The following is a 24,392-nucleotide window of genomic DNA, read 5'->3' as shown; positions in this document are numbered from 1 at the left end:
TCTCTCTCTCTCTCTCTCTCTCTCCACAGCAGTCAGCGAGATCGGAATACCCTTCCCAAGAAGGGGCTCAGGTAACTCTGAAACACATGGGGCTTTGGCTTGGTTCGTTTTCCCTAATGTATATATCCAAGACTCCTAGCCAGGTTAAAAAAAAATTCTAGCTGGGTGGTACACTAGCTGGGTGGTTTAATCCCAGAGTGTCGGAGGCAGAGGCAGTTGTGTTCGATTCCAAAAATAAATAAAATAAAGTCCCAATCGAACCTAACCTAACCCAACCCATGGCCCCATGCATGAATTTAGTGGCCTTTTTAGATAGTCACTTGTATGCAGTCCTAAAAAATGGCCACCCAAGCCCACTTCGACCTCACCATCAAGTGTGTTAGCTTTTACAGCAAGTGACTCTCTTTGGTGTCAGAGAAGAAGTGAATGTGCACACAGGGTTCGTCTCTGCCTTAGGGTTTTTATTGCTGGGAAGAGACACGGTGACCACAGCAACTCTTATCAAGGAAAACATTTCATTGGGTCTGGCTTACAGTCTCAGAGGTTTAGTGCATTAACATCAAGGCAGAAAATATGTGGACATGCGGACAGGCATGTTGCTGGAGAAGGAACTGAGCGTTCAGCATGTCACAGAAGCCAGATGAGCCACAGTGGACCTAGCTGGAGCATCTGGGACCTCAAAGGCCACTCCTAATAGTGCCACTGTCTGTGAGCCTATGGGGCCGTTTTCATTCAAGTCACTACAGTTGTCTGTGTTATCGTAGCCCTGTGAACGGCCTCCTTACAGTTCATCCCCTCACAGCGGACTTCTAGGCCACTCACATAGGCAAGGGACGGGGAGTGTGGGTCCTCCACTGTCAGACTTGGGTAGATGGGGACATGTGTCACCTGCCTGCACATGGCACCATAGAGCCCTGCTCTGAGTTTGAGAGTTCGGAGGAATTTCTAAAGCCTCCACCCATCCTGTCTGTCCCACTGAGGAGCTCTCAGGGACAATCTTGGGTTGCCATCCATCCCTTGCCCCTGATCGATCCTCCTTTTCCTTGTCCCTCTTCCAATGTCCCCTCCTATCTCCAGCCTCGCTTAGACATCCCCTACACAGCTAAGCCTCTGATGTCACTTTGTAGCAGCTCCCACTGAGTCCCTCTGCTACTTCTTCAGGTACCAGCTTCAGTCCCAGCAGGAGACCAAGGAGAGGCGGCACTCCCACACTATCGGTGGACTTCCGGAGTCCGACGACCAGGCGGACCTGCCGTCCCCCCCTGCGCTTTCCATGTCCTTGAGTGCCAAGGGCCAGCTTACCAACATAGGTCAGTGTCTGTGGTCATTCACTGTGGCAAGAGATGGGGCAGGGGTCACCCCGCAGAGTGAGGCAAAACAGGCATGTTTGGCTCCAGTTGTAGTGGGTTGCGTCATGGTGCCTCAGTTTACCAGCCCAAACTTAAGGTAAACAAGAAAGTGTCCCAAGGTCTTAAACTGAAGGGTTGCCCCTGGGCACAGCTGTAGGGTCCTATGGCATTGGTCAGAATGCCAACCAGGGCAACCCAATAAACTAAGGCCCTGAGCTTAAGAAAGTTGGTCCATGCACAGTACTACCGTGGGTAGCTGATGGGAGGGCAATACCAACCTGTGGGTTTGGTTAGCCGAAGACAGACAAGGGTTGTTGATTGCAGAGTGAAGCCAGAACAGAAAAGTCCAGATTCACCAACTGCTCTGGCTGAGCCAGGGCTATCTCAGCCCTAAAGGCAGGCTGACTAAGACACGTCCTAGACACACCACACCCTCTTTAAAGCCTTTGGAGAAGAAAAAGCTGGGAGAGAAGGAAATGGCTCTGTGACTCAGAGATGGGATGGGGAAACAGGAGGAGGGGCTGGCTCCACCCCAGGCACACTAGCCCTGGTTCTGGGAAGCACTGTGCCAGGACTGGTTTAATGGGACTCTCTTTAGAACAAGTCTGGAATAGACCTGTCATTTGCTTGTATCTCTAAATCCATCTAAATCCATCTCTCCTCTCAGCTGAGTAGAAAAAAAAAAAAAGCTCTTTTTTTTTTTTCTTGCGACAAGGACTCGTAATGTCTCTCTGTGAAGGGACTGTGGGGAGTTTGAGGAAAACTAGGAAGGGTGGTCCTTTGTGCCTAAGGGAGAGTCATCTGGCTTCTGTGGGCTTATCGGCCTGTTTTCTATCTCCATTGACGGCCAAACAAGAAGAAAAGCCAGGGACTGGGCCAAACAGTAACCATCTGACGAGTTCACAAGGGCCAAGACAGAGGGGTGAATGCTTCTTCCCAGGTCTTCATAGGCAGGGAGGGTGGACATCCACATACCTGTGTGGAGGTGAAAGGTCAGACAGAGGAGCACCCCAAGGATATGAACCTTGAAAGGCATCCATCTAGCAAGGGCCAAGTGGGGCTGGCTGGCCTCTGTGCTTGACAGAGTTCACAGCCGTGGATTCCGGAGCCTCTCTGAAGCCTCTGTCCTGTTTCCTCACCTGGATCTGAGTCTTGGTCTGAATGCTCAGTCCACCCCTAAGACAGCTTGTGTTTTCGAGAACCACAACATCCCATTTTCATCAGCACATCCTGGTGATGTGAAGGTTTCGGGAAAGCGGCCAGGCCCCCAGCCTAACCTTCAAAAGCAGCAACTCCAAGGCAGGCAGCATTAAAGGAAGATCCTTATTACAGACAGACCGCAGGCAGAGTCCTTCTTCCATTAGGGCCCTAACTTCCAGCTGCTTGCACACCCCCACGGCCCCACCTACTGCTCCTTCCTCTCCTCCCCTCTTCCCTCAATGACTCCTGCTCCATCCCCACAAGGGACCAGAGAGCTGATGACCCTGCCTCTTCTCCTGCCTCCCCCTCCCACCATCCTCCCCCTTCCCTCTGTCCTTCCAGTGAGTCCCACTGCGACCACCACGCCAAGAATCACCCGCTCCAACAGCATCCCCACCCACGAGGCGGCCTTCGAGCTGTACAGCGGCTCCCAAATGGGGAGCACCCTGTCCCTGGCCGAGAGACCCAAGGGAATGATTCGGTCAGGATCCTTCCGAGACCCCACGGATGATGGTGAGACTTCGTGTTAGCGCGGTTCACGCTCATTCCAGCTCTGCTGGGTCCCCTCACCCACTGCCACCGCCACCTCCACCGCCACCACTGCCACCACCACACACATACATAAGAGTTCAGAGGACATCAACTTGGGCCATTTCAGTTCTATCTTCCCATAACTTTGAAGGGTCTGGGCGCCCAGAAACCTTGGGTGGCGCCACCTAGCCCTGGGGTCTGGGGACGGAGCATCTACCATTGGGGCCCAGGGAAGGGAAATCGAGATTTGGAAGGGTTGGATGTGACTCCTCAGATGCTCTGAGACTCGAACTGTCTTTGTTCTAAGAGTGGTCTTTCTTCCCCCACAGTCTCTCAGAAAGAGATAACGGGGACAAAAAATAGTAGCTCTTAATTCAGTACAAACCATTAGGCATCTCAGCCCTCTTTCTAGAATGATCCCAAGACTAGTTCCCAGACTGGCCCTGGGATTGATTGTCAGTGTTAATCTGGGCGTTAAGGTGGGGTTCATGAGACCTCCATGATTATTCTCAGGACACGTCCCTGCTATGTGTGGGTTGTGTTAGTGCTCGCAGGGGGTCCTGCTGTATCCACCACTTACAGTGGTCCGCAGGCTCCTAGGCTAGCACTGCAAGGTAGAGAAGAGGAGGAGGCACAGGCGGAACTGCAGTGCCGGTTCTGAGCAGCTCTGACGAGAAACCCCTCCTCCCTTTCTACAGCTTGCTTTCCCGACTGAGCAGGCCGGTTGCTGACTACCCATGAGAATCTCCTTTCCCTCTCTCTGGACCCCCCATGCTCCTTGGGGAGGTTGAGCCAAGGGACCACCAAGACCCAGGCTGTCATAGAAAAATAGATGAAAAAGGGAGGCTGCCTCTATTCGGCACCACGTCCCCGGACTCTCACCTGCTGTGGGCTGACGGGATGTGAACGGGTGCCCTGTGTTGTTCTCTCTGTTTGCTCCAGATGCCCTCCGGAGTCTGAGTCCCAAGCCCTGCTTCCCAGAGCCCCCTGCTAACCGTCCTGTGTTCTCCTTCTCTTTCAGTTCACGGCTCGGTGCTGTCTCTGGCCTCCAGTGCCTCTTCCACCTACTCCTCAGTAAGACCATCAATGTCCCTTCCCCATCAGCCCTGCCCCTCTACCATTCCACCTTCCCTCAGACCTCCTTTGGTTGGGTAACTGGATGGGGATGGGAAACTACTGTCTCTGCACTTGCTGGCCATGAGAGTGGGTGAAGGTGGGCAGCACCTAGAGCTTGGAACACTCAGATGAGTGTCTTGGGTCTTCTGTGTTCTTTCTGGCCTTGCTGCCGACTCCCAGGCAACTCTGGTGTTTTTTTTCCCCTCCTTTGAAAAGTGAAGATCTCCTTGTTCCCTACTGCCTCCTTTCCCCACCGTGGGATGTGGGAAGGGTCTCTAGCTCCTGAGATGAATCGGTTCCCAAGACCCTAGAGACACGGTGACGTACAGAATTGACCAGATGTCTACCGTGGGGAACCACACACAGCATTTGGCTTTCAGATCTTTTTGTCTCATATGTTTGTTTTGACCTTCATCCTTTACTTCTTCAAGGGGCTAACAGTTAAGGTTTGTTTTCAAACCAACCAGCTTCATTCGCTAGCCTTCTTGGCAATGACAAGGTTGGCTAAAGATAAGCGCCAGAGAGGAGCCTATTATTTAAACCTGAATGTAGCTCTGAGGAGCCAGGGCCAAGAGACAGGGGACTCACCTCTCTGCATCTGTCAATCACGCTTCTTCCAGTCTCTGCCCTGACATTTGGGCCCCCGACTTCTGCATCTCCATAGTAACCACCTGCTTTTTCTGTCTTTCTCTCCTTCTGTACCCACTTCTCCAGGCTGAGGAGAGGATGCAATCTGAGGTAGGATGCAGAGCCTTTGTGCGCTTCTTTAACACCACGGCATACTCCTATTTCGTTCTTAGTAATCTACGTCTGCCGTCAGTAGTTTGTCTCGCTCTTCCATTCGCAGCAAATTCGGAAGCTTCGGAGGGAACTGGAATCATCCCAGGAAAAAGTGGCCACCCTGACATCTCAGCTGTCTGCCAATGTGAGTACCCGAAGCCGGGTGAGACCTGGCTCTGCTTAAACAAGGCAGTGTGGGAAAATGATGAGTCTGCCCCGGCCTTAGACCTCTGGGGAGCAGGTTTTATCATGGCTTTGCCACAGAGGATTCGGGGACTGCCCTTCACTCCCCCCGAACCCCCAGCCTTCATTAAGAACCATTTTTCCGCCAGGTCGTGGTGGCACACGCCTTTAATCCCAGCACTTGGGAGGCAGAGGCAGGCAGATTTCTGAGTTTGAGGCCAGCCTGGTCTACAGAGTGAGTTCCAGGACAGCTAAGGCTACATAGAGAAACCTTGTCTTGGGGGTGGGGGGAACCATTTTCCCCCCCTTAATCAATTGGTATGGATGAATTAGTGTCTGGTAACCTTTGACCTTCCTAAAGAAAGCAGAGACTAGTGGTTCTGCAGGAAGGCAGAAGCAACCTTGCCATGGGCCATGGGCAAAAATAACAAAGCTTTTTAATTACTGAGCCCTCGGATGGATCCTTTCCACTGCCCTAGGGTATGTTTTTCTCTTTATTGATGCCATACAACTGAACAGGCTCAAAGCTGGTTATTAGAATTCTGCCTGGAGACCGTGAGGCCGACTCAAGCCCAACTCCATTATGGCTACCTGTGTGGTTCACATTTGGCTTTGCCTCCCTTCTGCATCTGTTGATCTGATCTGAGCCTCAGCTTTAGACCAACATCCTTCATTTCTGCATCCGATCCACTACAGTATGTCCATTTAGAATGACAGCCTTCCCCCAGACCTGAGCTTTTCTGCTCTGAGAGACGAGGAGGAGGAGTAGGGCTACCTCATCTCACTTCACTGTGGGCAGTTCCTCTCCTGTGACCAGACTGCAAACAGAGAACATAAGAGCCATTTTTCCCCAAAATTGTAAACAACAGCTGAGCTGGGTCTCCAGGAGCTTTCCAAGTGTTTGCACAAAAATAACCACGTCTGCAATTTTCGCAGCACTTTCTTCTCTTCTCTCTTCCCTTCCTCTCTGGGGAGTTCAGCTGCCAGGCCTGAGGCCTAGCCCTTGGAAGCAGGTAGAGCATTCATCAAGATTTTGCAAGTTTCCGATGTATTTCGGCAACAGCTCTCTTACCACATTGGCTGTTGTCCTTATTCTTTCTCCCAAATCCTCAGTTCATAAGTTCTGTATTGACTGGTTTGCTTGAAGCTCATGTCAAGCTTCAAACTCTCTCAGACCAAAAGAATTATAACAGAAACAAGAACCGTCCTGTACCACACCCGTCAAGGCTAGTGGCCTAGGTCATGTCCTGTACACCCTAGGAAATTCTCATGTCTGGGAGATGTTGAAGGGAAGAGGCGCCAGGGAGGTGGAGAACAGCCAGAGAGGCGGAGGACATTATTATGCCTGATTCACTTACACTGCAATCTGTCAGGCATCGTGGCTGTCAAGGCTGGGCTAGTTCCAGAAAATGAATTTAGAGGGTGAATTTTCTTCGGACAGGAAGTTCTGTTTGGCCAAGAGAAAACAAGCTAAACATCCATGTCTGGTGAGTTCTGAATCCAGAGCCAGGATTTTTGCCAAGGGTCCCAGCCCTTCCCTTCAGTGGGAGATGCGATGCCAGGCCCCAGAGCTCCCCTTCGGGTCCCTGATGTTGAACCAAGCTTACGCCATGTTGAATGGAACAACCAAGCTGCTGAAGATGATGTACTTTGGCCAGGAAGAAGGCCTGATCACTGTATTGCCTCTGCAAAAGGACCACTTGGCCTAGAGTCCTACAGTCAGTCACACTAACCTGAGGTTGGCCTTAGAACAAGGTTCCATGGAGGAACTTCCAGGTTCCAGGCTCTGAGTAGATTTTCAGGGACTATAAACTGCCTGCCAACAGCATACGATGATATAGTTAGAAGTAAACGAGATTGAAATTAAGAAGACAGGAGGTGGAGGTTGGAACGATGGCCCAGTGCTTAAGAGCACTGGCTGCTCTTGCAGATTATGTGGGTTCAGTTCCCAGCATCCATGTACTGGCTCACAACCATCTGTAACTTCAGTCCTAGAGGGTCCAGCACCCTCTTCTGGCACCCATCAGGCATGCACATGGTGCACAGATATACATGCAGATAAAACACCCATGCAAAAATAGCATTTACAATGAGAATGGGATTTAAAATGAGAGTGAGAAAGAGGGTGGGGGGTGGGGGTCGGTGAGAGAGAGTTCGGCCTGAGAGGGCAAGTTCGAAGTCCTAAATACTTGAGAGGCTACAGCAAGCAGCAGGAGGGTCACAAGTTCAAGGCCAGCCTGAGTAACTTAGTGAAATCTCTCCAATTTTGAAAAAAGACAGAAGGTCAAAGAAAGATGCTCAGGACTTGACAGGTATTTGCCTAGGAGCCCAGGACTCAGCAGATTTACAGGAAACATGGAAGATACTGCCTCCGGCCTTGTAGGCTCCAAGGCACTGGTGAAGTTTGACTTGGTGTTCAAAGAGAACACGTATAGGAGGCAGGGAGGGTGTGCACAGACACCACAGGGACTGTGCGGAAATGACCGGCCCAAAGTCTTCTGCTTCTTGTCACCCTCACCATTTGCTGCAGTGCTCTCACTGGGGGCTGTTTGTCCATCCTTGAATGGTCCCCCTTTTCTTCTCTTGTACCCCATTCCCTTCTCCTTTCCTATACCCTTTACTGCCAGGAGCTAGCTGGAGGTCCAACCGCTGGGTACCCTTCCCCAGCCTATCTACCAGAGATGCAGAGTTCTCAAAAGGATCCAGCAACTCTTTCCAGTGTAGCCCTGCCCCCTAGTGGCCAAAGTGGGGGAATACCCTGAAGTGGTTTGCACAGCTTACTGGCATTCCCTCCAGCCCTGCTAGAGAGACAAGGCATTAGTTCTGAACCCAGGTGCAGGGGCGGATGAGATAAACCAAACAGATCCCATTGGAAGGTCATTTTGTACCACAAGAGATGGCCCTATGTGGTAGAGTTAACCAAAAGCTATAAGAGGCTCTTGCCCACCTCATCAAGCCGACCTACCACATAAAACAGGGAGGGACATTACCACCACCGATGTCCCCAGAAGCTCCGAAAGCCTGCTCCCACACTCTACTCTCTGTTCTTCAAGAGGCTGGTTCTCTCCAGAAAACCTGATTCCACCTTGTCTGCCCATGGAAATCAATACATTAAAAACCACCCAGAGTTTTGTTTGCATTGGTCGGTCAGCCCCGAGATGCGGGAAATCTACTAAATCACTCCTGTACCAGCCATTTCCTCTTCTGCACCTGCTAGTGCCTTAAGTTCTTATTTGTACTTTCGTGTCAGGCTAACCTAGTGGCCGCTTTCGAGCAGAGCCTGGTGAATATGACGTCCCGCCTGCGACACCTGGCAGAGACGGCAGAGGAGAAGGTAAGAGGGCCCAGGGTGAATTCTAAACCCACCAGCCAGGGCTGCCTCTTCCACTCCACCATCATAGCCATTTGCTCACTGATGGTGAGAACAGGGCTGGCTCTCAGCCTGCATGTCAAGACAGTGTCCCATGCTCCTCACTCCTGCCTGGCTCCTCTGCCCTTTCCTGTTGAGAGCAGTACAATCCCATGCCCAGTGCCCTGTAAGTGTTTCCGCCGAGCCTCTAAGGACGCAACCATCATTTCCTTTAGGACACCGAGCTGTTGGATTTGCGAGAAACTATAGACTTCCTGAAGAAAAAGAATTCTGAGGCCCAGGCAGTCATTCAGGGAGCACTGAATGCCTCGGAAGCCACACCCAAAGGTAGGCTATCCGCCAGAGAGTGAATGGAATCGAAAAGGAACAGGAGTGGGTGGAAGGTCGGTCGTTGGAGGACTCACAACACGCCACCTTTCGGTGAGGGTCGTTAGGCACTCTTCAGTGTGATGTCAGGATGCCCAGTGAGGGGCGTCCGGAACATGACCTCATAACTCCTGAGGATGAGGGCAAGCAGAGGAAACCTGTAATCTCCACAGGCCCGCTACCCTCTCGTCAGTCTTTAGACCAGAGCCAGAGACCAGTCAAAGGTGTCTCAACAGGGCCTCATCATGTAGCCCCAACTAGCCTGGCACTCACGACTGTCCTCATCTCCCTAGTGCTGGGGGACGCGTGCCACCAGGCCCAGCTCAGAACTGTTCCTTTTAGTTTGTTTTTAAATTTTTACTCATTTTTAAAAAAAGGTTTTGAATAAGTACATATCCTCTGTTGACTATTTTATCCCTCTGCCCTCTCCTTTCCTCTTTCTCGGCCCCCTCCCTTCCCGTCTCCCCCACAGCCGCCCCAGAGAAGCTTAGTTCTGCCTTCCTGCCACATACTTCTGTATATCTATGTACAAGTCTAGGCACAAATGAGAGGAATGTGAAACTTTCCCAGGTTGGAAAAAAAAAATTAAGTTTAAGTGAAGGCAGCTTTAGAATAGCACAGGCCGTCTGCACACCAGTGCAGGCTTTTGCTCCATTGTCATCGCTCCAAAGAGCAGTCAGCCTGCAGCTGAGACGAGGTGGTCAGAACCTACAGAGGTCCACCAGGCTCGGTGGCGAGATAGCCTTGCTATTGAGCAGGCAGTCATGCTTTGCTATAGACGGTGAGGCCTATGGGCCAAGTGCAGCTCGGTCATAGAGCACTTAAGAAGTAACAAAAAAGCCCCGAGTTCCATCCCCAACACAACATCTTCAGCCTTACAGTCCTTCATCACAAGCCAGGCCCCTGGGACAGCTTATCCAGCCGTTTTTCTTTTCTTTCTTTCTTTGTTGTTGTTGTTGCTGCTGTTTGACTCTGTAGACCAGGCTGGCCTCGAACTCAGAGATTCACCTGTGTCTGCCTCCTGAATGCTAGGTTTAGAGGCCTGTGCTACCACTACACAGCCCATAGTCCTTTTCCTACCTCCTTCTGCTGACCTCTGTGACTTATAGTGGACAGAGACCTCAGTGCCTTACTTGAGAAAGCAAACATCTTGAGTGAGGCTCCATTATTAGCCCTCATTCCTCCAATCCAGTCCGTATGTATTTTCCCCATTTTGTAGAAAGGAGCTATTCCCCTCTGGCCAGGAAAACCTCTTACCTACAGCTTTGAGATGCACCTTCTAGAGCATGCATGAATGTACCACGCATATGGATACATACACACCGCACCATATGTACCTCATATAATATCATACATATCACACATGTACCACATAAATCACACACACACACATGCACACACATACACATTTCAAATCTAGAGTCTACATATTTTTTTAAAAATGTATTTATTTATTGTATGTATATGAGTACCCTGTAGCTGACTTCAGACACACCAGAAAGAGGGCATCGGATCCCATTACAGATGGTTGTGAGCCACCTTGTGGTTGCTGGGAATTGAACTCAGGACCTCTGGAAGAGCAGTCTGTGCTCTTAACCGCTGAGCCATCTCTCCAGCCCCGAAAGTCTACATATAAAAGTAAACGTCGTATTTGTCTGAGTCTGGCTGCTTTGGCTTACCATTATTTCTGGTTGCAGCCATTTTTTCTATAAATATCAGATTTCGTAAAGCTCCATTGTGTACATACATGTACCACATTTCTTTTATCCATTCGTCTGTCAAGGGACATCTAGACTGGTTTCATTGCCTGGCTGTTGTGAACAGGCCAGCAGGAAGCAGGGTATGCACATATCTGTTTTTTAACAAGGTCTTGCTGTGTAGTCCTAGTTGGCCTCAAACTCACTATGTAGACCATGCTAGCCTCAAACTTGCAGCAACCCTTCTGCTTCTGCCTCACCCAAGGAATGCAACACCATGTCTGCTATTGATTTTCTGTGTTTTGACCTTTTAGTTTTTCGAGACAGGATTTCTCTGTGTAGCTTTGGCTGTCCTGGAACATGTATTGATCTTCTATCTTCCAGTCTTGCTTAGCTCAATGATCTCAATGGTCTTTTTGTTTTGTCTTCAACTTTTATTATTTCATGTATATGGATGTTTTCTGCCTGCATGTATGTCTGTGTGAGGGTATCAGAAGCCCTGGATCTGCAGTTACAGTCAGGTGTGAGCTGCCAGACAGGTGGGTGCTGGGAATTGAACCCTGGTCCCTGGAAGAACAGCCAGTGTTCTTAGCACTGAGCCATCTCCAGCCTCTTGTTTCTGTTTCTTTTTATTTATTTATTTTGGTTTTTCCAGACAGGGTTTCTCTGTATAGCCCTGGCTGTCCTGGGACTCACTCTGTAGACCAGGCTGACCTCAAACTCAGAAATCCACCTGCCTCTGCCTCCCTAGTGCTGGGATTAAAGGCGTGTGCCACCACCGCCCAGCCTGTTTCTGTTTTGTTTTGTTTTGTTTTAACCCACTCCTCCATCTGCTTCTATGTAGACCAGTCTCCTGAACTCCAGACCTCTATTCCTAATCATATTTTGGACATTTCTGCTTAACTGACCTTATAGGCATCTATAGCTTAACATTGAAAGTTCTTCCCCTTCACCCTTGTCTAGAAGAGTACGTCACACAACACACTCTTTTCCATCTCCAGTTTTGCCCAACTCAGGTGTTACCTACCATCAGCCTGGTTACGCGACTGTTAATATAAGATTCACGCTTTCCTCCTCATTGTTTGGCCTTTGCAATGAGTTCATTCTGGTGCTTATTCGATCTCAATTATACTCTCCCTTTGTGTTGGTTCTGTCAGTCATCCTCTTCCTCCTCTGTCTTGGTCCTGGTCCCCTCTTCCTCTCTGTCTTGGTCCTGGCCTCCTGTTCCTCCTCTGTCTTGGTCCTGGTCCCCTCTTCCTCTCTGTCTTGGTCCTGGCCTCCTCTTCCTCTCTCTCTGTCTTGGTCCTGGCCTCCTCTTCCTCTCTCTCTGTCTTGGTCCTGGCCTCCTCTTCCTCCTCTGTCTTGGTCCTGGCCTGCCTCTGGTTCTCCACTGTTCTTTCCTGGATCACTGTAGTAATTCTGTAGCTGGTTCTGAGTGCTCGAGTCTTTACCTTCGCTACCCCTAGAGTAACGACATTGTCCATTCACATCAGAACGCATTCCAATTTAAATAGGAGCTGGTTATTAGTTAGAAAAAGGAATTTGGTTAATTTTCCTTGGTCTGATAATGCTATTGTGAGCCAATATCCATATCCACAGGAGGTTTATCTTCGGGTATTATTTTCAAACTGCATGAGAAAGTGGGGAGGGAACAGGTGTAATAAAGTACCCACTGTGGTTGAGCTAGACCAGGGCATCTGGGTAGGCACTTCCTGCGTTGTACCTTTTCTCTTGTGTTTGAAACCTTTCAGAAAGGCAGGTTACAAGAGGAAACGATGTATCCCCGACGCTTTAGAGATGCACAGCACTATCCTCCTCAAAAGTGTGCTTTTCTTTTTGGCCCCATCTTCTGTCATTTCCTCTTGCATCCGATATTCCACCTAAAGAACCCTGCCACATGGTGGACACTTTCCCACCTGTCATCACGTATTCCAGATAACAACCTAGCTAAGCATAGTTTATAAGGAGGAGAATAATTTGATCCGTCTGGGATATTCAGCTGTTTCCAACTTCCCAAGTGAACTTTGCTCTTGAGATCGTACATTTTTCTAAATGAGTAGATTATGTGACTTTCTGCAGGGAATGTTCACCTTTGTTCATGTCGATCAAGAAGCAACTTCACAAGGAGGACTTCTAGAAGCTTCACTAGACCTAGTGCTTAACCAGTGATGCCTGGGTGTATTTTAATTATAAATCAGTGATTCATTTGCATGGTACAAAACTCAAGATGCACGAAGTGTTTTCTAACTGTTGCAGATTTATGATGCCCTTCCAGAGAATAGGAGGCAAACACTCTGCCACTAGCTGTATCTCTAGCTACCTTTTGTTACTGAAAGTATCTTAGACATAATTTTAACTAAATAGATGAATTCACAAGTATTGAAAGCTCCCTATGCTAGTCAAATACTTGCTCTTTTTTTTTTTTTTTTTTTTTTTTTTTTTTTTTTTTACCTTGTGATGGGGCTTGAACCCAGGATGTCTGCACCGACCTTTCTTCAGCCCTAAATGCTTTTCTCAGCATTCCCATCTGAAACATCTCTACTCTTTCAATATTCAGCCATCTCCTTTGTTGGCCCTTTTACTTCCCTCTCTACCTTTTGAAAGAAGAATGGTTCATTTTCTTGCCATTACAAACCTCAGAGAATCTCAATTTTCTGTCTCTCAGATGACGAATTAAAACTCAGTCAGGTTAAATGCCAGGCACAAGAAAGCTTATACTTGACCTTGAGCCAAAAGACAGCCAATTCTTGGTGGAGTGTCATCAAAATATATTAGGGCATGGACCAAGAGCACTGCCACAAGTTCATAGCCAGCCTGGGCTACAGAGGCAGTTGTAGATCAACCTGTGCTATGGAATGAGACCCTGTCTCAAGGAAAGAAAAATAATGAACAAAAAAACCAATATGGTGCCTCATCCATGTAATCCCATGTAATTGGGAGGCAAGGCAGGCACACTGCTACAAGTTCAAGACCAACCTGGTGTACATAGTGGGACTCTGCTAAAACACAGACAGACAGACAGACAGACAGAGATGGAAGATATACATATAAAAGTGTTCAGGGCCATCTTTTTTACAACTAGCCAATCTGAGTTGATTACTAAATCATTCTATTTCTTATCTAAACTGGCACTTCTTTTTGCTTTTGTTTTATTTTTGCTCTGGAAAGGGTCTCGCTATGTAACCCAGGCTAGGCTAGCCCAGAATTCACAGTCCTGTGCCTCCCGCCCCCCAAGAGTTGGGCACTATAATGCCCAACTTGGACTGGGAACTTCTTGAAAATAGGAATTGTTCTTTTTTTTCATGGTTGCATTTTCTTCTGTGTCGAAGCATAAGTGTAACTCTATAAATGTTCATTGGATGAAAAATCCACCAAATTAGTGTGTACCTAGAAGTTGGTGGGCTCCCCCCTCCCTCTTATCTGCTGTAGCTAGATTCTCCTTCAACCTCGAATTTTCTCTAAATCTACCTCTGTGTTCTTCCCACTTGTTCTGACCCATAGAACTCCGGATCAAGAGGCAGAATTCCTCCGATAGCATCTCCAGCCTCAACAGCATCACCAGCCATTCCAGCATCGGCAGCAGCAAGGATGCTGATGCCAAGAAGAAGAAAAAGAAGAGCTGGGTAGGTAAAGGTTTGGGGATTGGCCCGTGCCATGCTAGGACTCATTCACCCCCTTGCAGGGAACTGACCCTTTCAGGATCAACCAAGAGATGTCCCTTCTAACAAGGTGCCAGTGTTGTGTCGTGACATCTGCTGGGGACAACATCTACTAAGTTCCCATTCCTCTAACCGTTGCCTACTCCCCTCCTCCCACCCCCCACTATCCCTGCAGCCTTTATAAATGTCTGCTATCCTGGTGCTCTACCTACTGATAACTGTCAAATGTATTTGGCCACAGAAGGAGCTAAGAAAATATTCGTGGGTGGGGTGGTGGGGTATGTGGGATATGCGGGGCAGACATGTGGAGAGAATTTATAAACTAGCGGGGCCTTAGTTTGTGAGAGAAGGGCTGTGGAACTTCCCTCTCCCTCCAAAGCCTGCCTTTGCCTGGTCTAGAGGTGGGTTTGCTATGTGTGGCGTCCCCCGTAACTCTGAACTGGCCTTGGATGAGCGTTCTCCAGTCTGTACGCAGGTGTAGGGCACTGCCTGACTGACTGAGAGGAGAGTGACCCAGAGTGAAGCGTCTTGTCCCTGTCCCTGCTCTGGAGGGCTGGCTACAGACTTTGACCAGTGCAGACAGGAGCCAGCTGTGTGGAGAAACAGCTGTGTGAAATGCATGATTAGTGTTGTTGCTGCTGCTGCTTTCTTTTCATTTTTTTTTTTCCTTTTATTTCCTTCAAAATGCTGACCTCACATCCCTATTTTTTTCCAGGTTTATGAGGTAAGAAACTCAGTTCCTCTCCCCGTGCTTTTTCTTTCCCTTCGCACACCCTCATGTTTCCAGAGCAAGCACCCTTTCTTCTTCTTTTTTTTTTTTTTTTAAAAAGACCACCCATAATCTCAGCTGCCCCCTAGTTCCTAACTCAGTCCACTGCATGGTCCATCCACACTGCCCCTCATGAGGACAGAGGAGTGGTCTGCTTAGGGGTCAAATTGGAAATCCTGTCAAAATCCAAATCTATTGTCTGCCATCTTCCCTTGTTCCAAGACAGGTCTGTTATGATGAGCAGGCATGTAGAGCTCCTGTTATCTAGAAAATGAACCTTTTTACCTTTCCACTCACTGTAGAAGCCTGAAATGGAAGAGGACCAGTGGGTGGAGGTTATCTGGATCATGGTATCGAGAGGACTGGTCATTTTGGGCCTCGTCCAAATTTTAGCTTCAAAATAGTGTGAAATAAAGACAGGTGAGGGATTTATTTCATTCAGGATAAGAAATACTTTGTCACCCCAAAGACGGTGGAGCTTCTAAAACCATCTCAGGGACTAGAGGATTGTCCAAGGCAAAAAGAGTCTGGCCCAGCTGGAGAGGTGGCTCAGCGATTAAGAGCACTGACTGCTCTTCCAAAGGTCCTGAGTTCAAATCCCAGCAACCACACATGGTGGCTCACAACCATCAGTACAGCTACAGTGGTACTCATATACATAAAATAAATAAATAAATCTTGACTGTGGCCTAGAATTCCTCTTCCAAAACAGACACGTAAGCCCTACTCTAATCTCCCAACATGGCACTAGGATTGTGAGGGATGGGAAAAGTTGAAACTGCCCAGTCAGTTTAACGACGACCAGCCTGGTGGTGCATGCCTAAATCCCAACACTAGGGAGACTGAGACAGGAGGAATACCATGAGTTCAGTGCCAGCCTGGGCTACATAGCAAATTCCAGGCCTGGGTTGGACCCTCATAAAGGTGGCAGGAGAGAGTGAACTCCACAAAGGGGCCCTCTGACCTCCACACACACGTGCTGTGTGTAGCAGGTGCACACACATGAAGATGCCGGTTGGTCATCTAAATCTGGATTCTTTTTTTTTTTTAAAGATTTATTTATTTATTATATGTAAGTACACTGTAGCTGCCTTCAGACGCACCAGACGAGGGCGTCAGATCTCATTATGGGTGGTTGTGAGCCACTATGTGGTTGCTGGGATTTGAACTCATGACCTTCCGAAGAACAGTCGGTGCTCTTCCCCGCTGAGCCATCTCACCAGCCCTAAATCTGGATTCTTAAAGTAGCATTCCCCAACGTGTGCTGTGCAGATCCCCGATCCACTGGGATGTTTCTTAGAAGGTGGTGGTATCATCAGCTACCTCTGAGGAACACTGCATTTTTACTTAGCACGTACCTGTACTGGGAGAGTTCTAAGGCAGCTCCTCCTTAGCAAAGAATCCTGGTTCTCTGCTTAGTACCCCAGTTGAGGCATTAGGGACAGGGCAAATGGCTCCCCGCAGCCTTGACTGTCATAATACTGAAGTTCACATAGCAGACTACTGTCTGAAGTATAAGGCGTACAGAGAGCTCCTGCTGTGGGTTGGCTGTGGTCACAGGACTTCTCTCTAGAGAGCAAAGGAGACAGAGACAAGACTGAATCCCATGAGACTGGTGTGGAGAAAACTCCACCAGGTTGGAAATCAGAAAGCCTGAATATCTTCCTTAAGATAGAGTGTTGAAGGCTGGCAAGATGGCTCAGTGGGTAAGAGCACTGACTGCTCTTCCGAAGGTCCTGAGTTCAAATCCCAGCAACCACATGATGCCTTACAAAACCACCTGTAATGAGATCTGACACCTTCTTCTGGTGCTGTCTGAAGACAGCTACAGTGTACTTATTTATAATAATAAAAAAAAAATCTTTGGGCTGGAGCAAGTGGGGTTGACCGAAGGAGCATGAAGCAGAGGTCCTAAAAATCAATCCCCAACAATCAGATGAAGGCTCACAACTATCTGTATAGCTACAGTGTGTACTCACATACATAAAATAAATAAATCTTTTTTTTTTTTAGACTTCTGTATGTTTTGTTTTTATTTTTAGATTTATGTGAGTATACTGCCACCCTCTTCAGACACACAAGAAGAGGGCATCAGATCCCATTACAGATGGTTGTGAGTCACCATGTGGTTGCTGGGAATTGAACTCAGGACCTCTGGAAGAACAGTCAGTGCTCTTAACCGCTGAGCCATCTCTCCAGCTCCCAATAAATAAATCTTAAAAAAATTAAAATAAAATAAAAAGATAAGAGTGTGGAGTCAATCAGCTCTCAGCTCTTCATCCCTATAGACAGCCAAGCTTTATGGTATTTCTGAAGCCCTGTATTGTGTGCTCCATGGTGATACATCCTGGTCAACTGTACACATACTCTCACCTATTTGGCTTGGTCAAATAGCTTGGTCCTCACGTTTGACCTAGAAGTTCCACACACACTGTGAACTAGCTCAAGCTCCCAGGAGACATCAGACATGTTCTAAGAAAGACACCTTGAAGGGAGATAGCCCAGATCCCACCACCCTCGATCTGGCTGACCTTTTCCCCTATAGCCTTTGACCTCTCCTTTACTCTCTTGTCTCTTGCTGCCATCCCATGTCTGTGTGTGTGTGTGTGTGTGTGTGTATGTGTGTGTGTGCGTGTGCGCATGCTGTATGGAAGCATGTGAATGGATGTGGGTCAGGTCCTTGGCTTGCATATCTAGCTCACATCCCTAACACCCAAAGCTCATCGACACCAGAATCAAACTAGCTGTGGTCAGATTCTAATGCCCCACATAGCCCAGGACTGGCTGGGAAAGAGCTCTTGTCCTAGGACATTTGGCATAGTAGACAATGATGAACAGTGGGCATGGGGGTAAACGCCTGTCATCCCAGCACCTGGGAGGTAGAGGCAGTAGGATCCAGAGTTCAAGACCACCCACTGCTACATGCTGAGTTCAAGGCTAACCTGGTCTATGTGAGACCCAGTCTTTAAAATAATAAAGGGGGAAGAGACCTTTTATTTGGTTGTTTTAACCACTATGCTGTGTGCTGAGAACAAGAAATACTAAATGAAACTTGCTATCACTCCCTTCTCTGGATCTTCACAGGACACTATTATTAATTTCTGATTGATTTGTGAAGAGATGAATAGATTCTTGTATAATGAGCCCAACTTAGAAGGTGAAATTGGACTATTGAGAGGTGTGCCACGTGACACCTGGGGAGGGGGTTGGGTTGTTTTGTTTTGTTTTCTGGCACCAGGGACACAGTTCCCCCATGGACTCAGCAAGTTTCTCAGCCCTGTAATTTCCTCTCAGTCCTAATTTCTAGATAAATTCCTCTGTCCATATGCCACTAATCAAGCAACACTTCACACAGTGGGTATCATAAAAGTAAATCCTCTGCCTCCACGTCCCTGTCCAGCCCAGCCCTGAAGCCGTTCTCCCCATCCCAGCACACAGCCTTGACGTCTCTCTCGCTGGGATGTGTTTTCTTCTAGCTTCGGAGTTCCTTCAACAAAGCCTTCAGTATTAAAAAGGGCCCTAAGTCAGCCTCCTCCTACTCTGACATTGAGGAGATTGCCACACCCGACTCCTCAGCCCCGTCATCCCCGAAACTCCAGCATGGCGCCACCGAGACTGCATCCCCCTCCATCAAGTCCTCCACCTCGTCCTCTGTGGGCACTGAGGTCACCGAGTAAGTGCTGTCTCCACCGGCCACCCTGGTAAACTGCTGGCTGGAGCTGGCAGTAAGCCCACAAACCCTGACATATGCCACCATAAGTGTAGCCTTTCCCTGGGTATGGGAGACCCACGAAGGGACCCTTCCTGACAAACACCAATTGAGAGTCTATACACAGAAGGAAACAGGACTATGAGCCAGGTGTGTCAGTATCCCCTACTACCCAGTGCTTCTCTGGGATCCAGGCTGACTTTTAGCTTTCTTACAGGACCCCTGCTCATTCAGCCCCCCACACTAGACTGTTCCAAGCTAATGAGGAGGAGGAGCCAGAGAAGAAGGAGGTATCGGAACTGCGCTCCGAACTATGGGAGAAAGAGATGAAGCTTACGGATATCCGGTTGGAGGCCCTCAACTCTGCCCACCAGCTGGACCAGCTTCGGGAGACCATGCACAATATGCAGGTTAGTGTCTGGGCAGAGCTGCCGGAGAGGAGGGCAGGGCCTGACATCCCTGCCACTCTCCCACCTACCCTGTCTCTTCTGCCCACAGTTGGAGGTGGACCTGCTGAAAGCAGAGAATGACAGGCTGAAGGTTGCCCCCGGCCCCTCCTCAGGCTGCACTCCAGGGCAGGTCCCTGGGTCATCTGCTCTGTCATCCCCTCGACGTTCCCTGGGCCTTGCACTCAGCCATCCTTTCAGTCCCAGTCTTACAGACACAGGTACCTCCTTGAGAAGAGTTTGTGTGGGCAGAAAGCATGAGGGCTCACTGGCAATCCTTCCACTTGTGGCGTCCTTGAACTGGGAGGTAGTGGTATTGAACTCAGTGCCGTCAGTAAGCAGGAGCAGTTGTTATGATTTTAACTCTATGCCTTTTGAGCGGGGCTCCCGGCTCCTCTTTGTCATACATAAGAAATCATTATTTGGAAAGGAAAATAACTGCAAACTTGAAGTAGGGCTGAGTCCTTAAAACCAGTTGATCCTTTTCAATCTTCACAGACCTCTCACCCATGGATGGCATCAGCACCTGTGGTCCAAAGGATGAAGTGACCCTTCGGGTGGTGGTGCGGATGCCGCCCCAGCACATCATCAAAGGGGTAAGGGGACTTTCGGGAGGGCCAGTGTAGGAACCAGCTTCATAGAGATGGCCCCAGATTACACTGGTTTAAAAATCAATGTGTGTTTCGTAGAAACTATACTCACATTTTAAGTTTCAATCGATTCCTGGGGCGAACAGTGTGTAGTTTGAAACACTTAAGACCCTGGATGAGAACAGTGAGCCACGGGGCTCCCTTCCAGTCACACAACCATGAGAGTAAACAGCAAATGCTGCCATGAATTAAGTGTACTGAGTGTGCTTTGAACTCACAATGTCTTAACTCAGAATGGTTTGGGGTTTTTTTGTATTGTTGCTATTTTGTTTTGTTTTTTAAAATATATTTTTAAAGATACATTTATTATATGTAAGTACACTGTAGCTGTCTCCAGGTACCCCAGAAGGGGGCATCAGATCTCATTATGCATGGTTGTGAGCCACCATGTGGTTGCTGGGAATTGAATTCAGGACCTCTGGAAGAGCAGTCAGTGTTCTTAACTGCTGAGCCATCTCTCCAGCCCGGGTTTTTATTGTTATTTGTTTGTTTGTTTGTTTTAAGATTTATTTATTTTATGGATATGAGTACACTGTCACTGTCTTCAGACACACCAGAATAGGGCATCAGATCCCATTACAGATGGTTGTGAGCCACCTATGTGGTTGCTGGGAATTGAACTCAGGACCTCTGGAAGAGCAGCCAGTGCTCTTAACCACTGAGCCATCTCTCCAGCCCCGACTCATAATGTTTTTATTGTGGAGCTGGGGAAAGAAGGACAGGGTCTCATGCAGCTCAAGCTGAGCTTGAACTCGCTACGTAGCAGAAGCTAACGTAACATTCTGATCTTCCTGCCTCCTCTTTTTGGGGGTTGAAGCAGAAGAGCACCTATACTATCACACTTGTGCAAGAAAATAAGAGCTCCGAATATTTGCACAATTAGAGTGCTTGGCTCCTGAGGCGCTCCACAGTCTCCCTTTCTAGTGTCTTCTTGGCTGAGGTTTATATGATTCAACCTTAACCTTACAGGACTTAAAGCAGCAGGAGTTCTTCCTGGGTTGCAGCAAGGTCAGTGGCAAAGTTGACTGGAAGATGCTGGATGAAGCTGTTTTCCAAGTGTTCAAGGTAAGGTGATCCTCACACTCACAGAGGTTGCTCGTCTCCTCAAGGGGCTTTCAGCCCTCCAGGCCTTGGGATCCGAGGAACCTTTGGCGCTTTATTGAGGAGGGCAGAATAGGAGGACGCACATCGCCTGGTCTTCCTACACCTCCCTTGTTGCCTGTGATAGTTGTTCTTTCTTACGGCTTTTCCATCTGTAGCTGTGTCTTTCAGCACTTTTTTTTTTTTTTTTTGGTTTTTGGTTTTTGGATTTTCGAGACAGGGTTTCTCTGTATAGCCCTGGCTGTCCTGGAATCACTTTGTAGACCAGGCTGGCCTCGAACTCAGAAATCCACCTGCCTCTGCCTCCCAAGTGCTGGGATTAAAAGCGTGCGCCACCACCGCCCGGCCTTTCAGCACTCTTGTTCTCCCATCAGGACTACATTTCTAAAATGGACCCAGCTTCCACCCTGGGACTAAGCACTGAATCCATTCACGGCTACAGTCTCAGCCACGTGAAACGAGTGCTGGATGCTGAGCCCCCAGAGATGCCTCCTTGCCGCCGAGGTGTCAATAACATATCGGTCGCCCTCAAAGGTCAGTCTTTGTCTCTCGGAGTGACGTGGTGTCGCATGGCGGCCGGGAGAGGATCACCAGATAATGCATCCTACGAACGTTTCATGTAACAAGAAATTGATGAGAGATTCTTAAAGCGAAGGAGCTTGGGTTGATACAGAAAATAGCAAAGATTAGTAAGATCCAGTCTGATGGGTTTTTTGCCAAACTCAGGCTTCTTTCTCTACCCATTCTCCTCTATAGCTCATAGTGTATCCCTAAAAGTGAAGTCCAGGTTTTCAGAGCTGGGTTGGGGGAGGGGGTTCCTCTGGCATTGTAAGACAAGTAAGTGTCTCTGACCTTTCTTCAGTGGACCCCTAGATGGTGATGGTTAAGCTCGTTGGGTTCTTGCCACCCCACGGGCTGGTGGAAACTCGCGCTCTCTGGGGTGGTGTGCAGGTCTGAAGGAGAAGTGTGTGGACAGCCTGGTGTTCGAGACACTCATCCCCAAGCCCATGATGCAGCACTATATAAGCCTCCTGCTCAAGCATCGACGCCTGGTTCTCTCCGGCCCCAGTGGCACGGGCAAGACCTACTTGACCAATCGGCTAGCGGAATACCTAGTGGAGCGCTCGGGCCGTGAGGTCACGGATGGCATCGTCAGCACTTTCAACATGCACCAGCAGTCTTGCAAGGTGGCTTCCTCTTGACACCTCCTACCCGTCTGTGCAGGCCTCGGCCTCCCCCACGCCTTTCCCTGACCCCTTTCTGCCCCTGTTTTTTTTCCCTTCCCACGGCCCTGCCTTACCTTTCCATCTCCAGTGTTCTTTCCCACTCCTGTCTTCCTCTGAAACCATGTTCTTGTCATCTCTTCTCTCCTCCCCACCCTTCCTCTCCTTTCTTTCTTTCCAGTCAGGGTCTTGCTATGTAGCCCAGGTTGGTCCAGAACTAGCACTCCTCCCACCAGCCTCTCCCCTGCCCTAGTTAGGTGTGTATGGTGTAGAGTATTTAGCATAAGGCCTCGTGCATGCTGGGTAAGCACTTTGTAAACTGAGCTACATCCCAAAGCCTTCCCTTACTTCTTACTGTGAGACAAAGTCTCCATAAGTTTCCCAGGTTGCCTGACCTTGGAATCCTCCTGCCTCAGTCTCCCAAGTATAGGACTGTAGGCTGTGCCACCAGCCCCAGCTTGCTCCTTGCTTCTTTTGCCCATATCTTCCTCCTTCGTAGCTTGTCTCATCAATACCTTAGTTTCTTTAGTTGATCAACAGAGAGCTGTAGCCTTTTCTCCTCTGTCCTCTGCCAGTGCTGTCAATCATAGCCATTCAGTTTTACCTTCTTCCGACTACCTTGCTTTTCAGTATTACCATCAGACCGTGGGCTATAGCAGGGAGGTGTTCAGCATTAAATATTACATGTCATGTCCCCCAGAGATGTACCTTGAGTGTACCCTAAAATTGGAATGGTACAAGCCTTGGGCTCTCCCAAGCTGAGAAGGTTGTGTTGTGGCATCAACTCTGTGAAAAGCCATTTCAGAATAGTTACTCTGTACTTTGTGGGCATTTAACATTGCTGCTCAAACAATTTGTTTTTTAGCTTAATGGTAGAGTACCTGCCTAGCATGTGCAAGGTCCTAGGTTCAATCCCTAGCACTTTGGTTGGTTGGTAGGTAGGTAGGTAGATGATAGATAGATAGATAGATAGATAGATAGATAGATAGATAGATAGATAGATAGATAGATGGTTCTATAATCCAATGTACAAGTATAACCAACAGTGACTGAGGGCCTCAGGGAAATATGGAATTAACAAAGCTTCTCCAAGTTCTTCAAGTGCTGATTCCTGGGTGCTCACCGACCGTCTTCATCTATTGCAGGATCTGCAACTGTACCTCTCCAACCTAGCCAACCAGATAGACCGGGAGACAGGCACTGGGGATGTGCCCTTGGTGATCCTCCTGGATGACCTGAGTGAAGCAGGCTCCATCAGTGAGCTGGTCAATGGGGCCCTCACCTGCAAGTATCACAAATGGTAAGATCGGGGCGGACCGTTTAGCCCCGTGGGAAGAGGGAGGAGAGTGCAGTCCAGTCCAGCGTATGAGCTGCCCACTGTGTGCACATGGCAGGCAGCAATCATTAAGGTGGAGCTAAGTGAATCCCCCCACTTTCTTCCCACAGTCCCTATATCATAGGCACCACCAACCAGCCTGTAAAAATGACACCCAACCACGGCTTGCACTTGAGTTTCAGGTAAGAATGATGTCCCTCCATGAACCTTCTGGCCTTCCCCGGGGGTCTGTAAATATTAAGTAAATCCTGAACTCGTGGGCAGAGGAGCCGCAAGGCAAGTAGCAGGAGAGAACAGGCAGACCCGTCAGGCTGTGGGACATCAGGAAGTAGATGGTCTTTACGTCAGTCATAGGGTGGAAGAGGATTTTAAGGGAAGGGAAGGAACAAAAGACCAGAAGAGACAGACCCTGGCTGGCTGCTCTACTGAGGACTTTTCCTCTTGGTCACTCTGTGAGGCCAGGTAGTTATTGGAGGACGACAGAGTTGAAAGTCAGCTCTGCCTGCCACAGCTGCTACCTACCTGCCATCATCACCCCCTGTCGCTTGAGAAGAAGTCAAGGAGGCGTTAGTGGGAGACGGGCAGGAAGATAGCCTGACTGTCAGGGGATGGATCCTGGCAACGCCCCCACTGACGCCCTGACTCTGTTCCTCCAATCCCTGGTGGTAGGATGCTGACCTTCTCGAACAACGTGGAGCCAGCCAATGGATTTCTGGTCCGTTACCTGAGGAGGAAGTTGGTAGAGTCAGACAGTGATGTCAATGCTAACAAGGAAGAGCTGCTTCGGGTGCTGGACTGGGTGCCCAAGCTGTGGTATCACCTCCACACCTTCCTTGAGAAGCACAGCACCTCGGACTTCCTCATTGGTACTGGGTCCAGCTTCCTGCTGTGGGCGGGGTGTGTGTGT

The 24,392-nt window shown here is 48.9% G+C and overlaps 1 protein-coding gene across 4 annotated transcripts in view; it reads left to right on the top strand.

Moving 5' to 3' along the window:
- Nav1 (neuron navigator 1) overlaps positions 1 to 24,392 on the top strand; it is a 266,750-nt gene that overhangs the window by 229,482 nt on the left and 12,876 nt on the right. For 2 of the 4 annotated variants that reach the window (XM_031383782.1, XM_031383749.1), the window contains 20 exons: positions 30 to 71; positions 1,162 to 1,310; positions 2,892 to 3,062; positions 4,102 to 4,154; positions 4,911 to 4,934; positions 5,044 to 5,121; positions 8,410 to 8,493; positions 8,745 to 8,856; positions 14,094 to 14,215; positions 14,967 to 14,975; positions 18,497 to 18,693; positions 18,947 to 19,139; positions 19,228 to 19,396; positions 19,674 to 19,771; positions 20,795 to 20,890; positions 21,301 to 21,460; positions 21,878 to 22,113; positions 23,295 to 23,449; positions 23,596 to 23,667; positions 24,155 to 24,351. In XM_031383782.1, the coding sequence (XP_031239642.1) occupies positions 30 to 71; positions 1,162 to 1,310; positions 2,892 to 3,062; positions 4,102 to 4,154; positions 4,911 to 4,934; positions 5,044 to 5,121; positions 8,410 to 8,493; positions 8,745 to 8,856; positions 14,094 to 14,215; positions 14,967 to 14,975; positions 18,497 to 18,693; positions 18,947 to 19,139; positions 19,228 to 19,396; positions 19,674 to 19,771; positions 20,795 to 20,890; positions 21,301 to 21,460; positions 21,878 to 22,113; positions 23,295 to 23,449; positions 23,596 to 23,667; positions 24,155 to 24,351 (2,417 nt within the window). The remainder of the gene's footprint in view (positions 1 to 29; positions 72 to 1,161; positions 1,311 to 2,891; positions 3,063 to 4,101; positions 4,155 to 4,910; positions 4,935 to 5,043; positions 5,122 to 8,409; positions 8,494 to 8,744; positions 8,857 to 14,093; positions 14,216 to 14,966; positions 14,976 to 18,496; positions 18,694 to 18,946; positions 19,140 to 19,227; positions 19,397 to 19,673; positions 19,772 to 20,794; positions 20,891 to 21,300; positions 21,461 to 21,877; positions 22,114 to 23,294; positions 23,450 to 23,595; positions 23,668 to 24,154; positions 24,352 to 24,392) is intronic. The other 2 variants (XM_031383771.1, XM_031383760.1) reach the window with 2 other exon arrangements.

This window comes from Mastomys coucha, unplaced genomic scaffold (genome assembly GCF_008632895.1).
Source record: "Mastomys coucha isolate ucsf_1 unplaced genomic scaffold, UCSF_Mcou_1 pScaffold1, whole genome shotgun sequence".
NCBI classification, from domain to species: Eukaryota; Metazoa; Chordata; class Mammalia; order Rodentia; family Muridae; genus Mastomys; species Mastomys coucha.
This window is presented reverse-complemented; position numbering and strand designations above follow the sequence as displayed.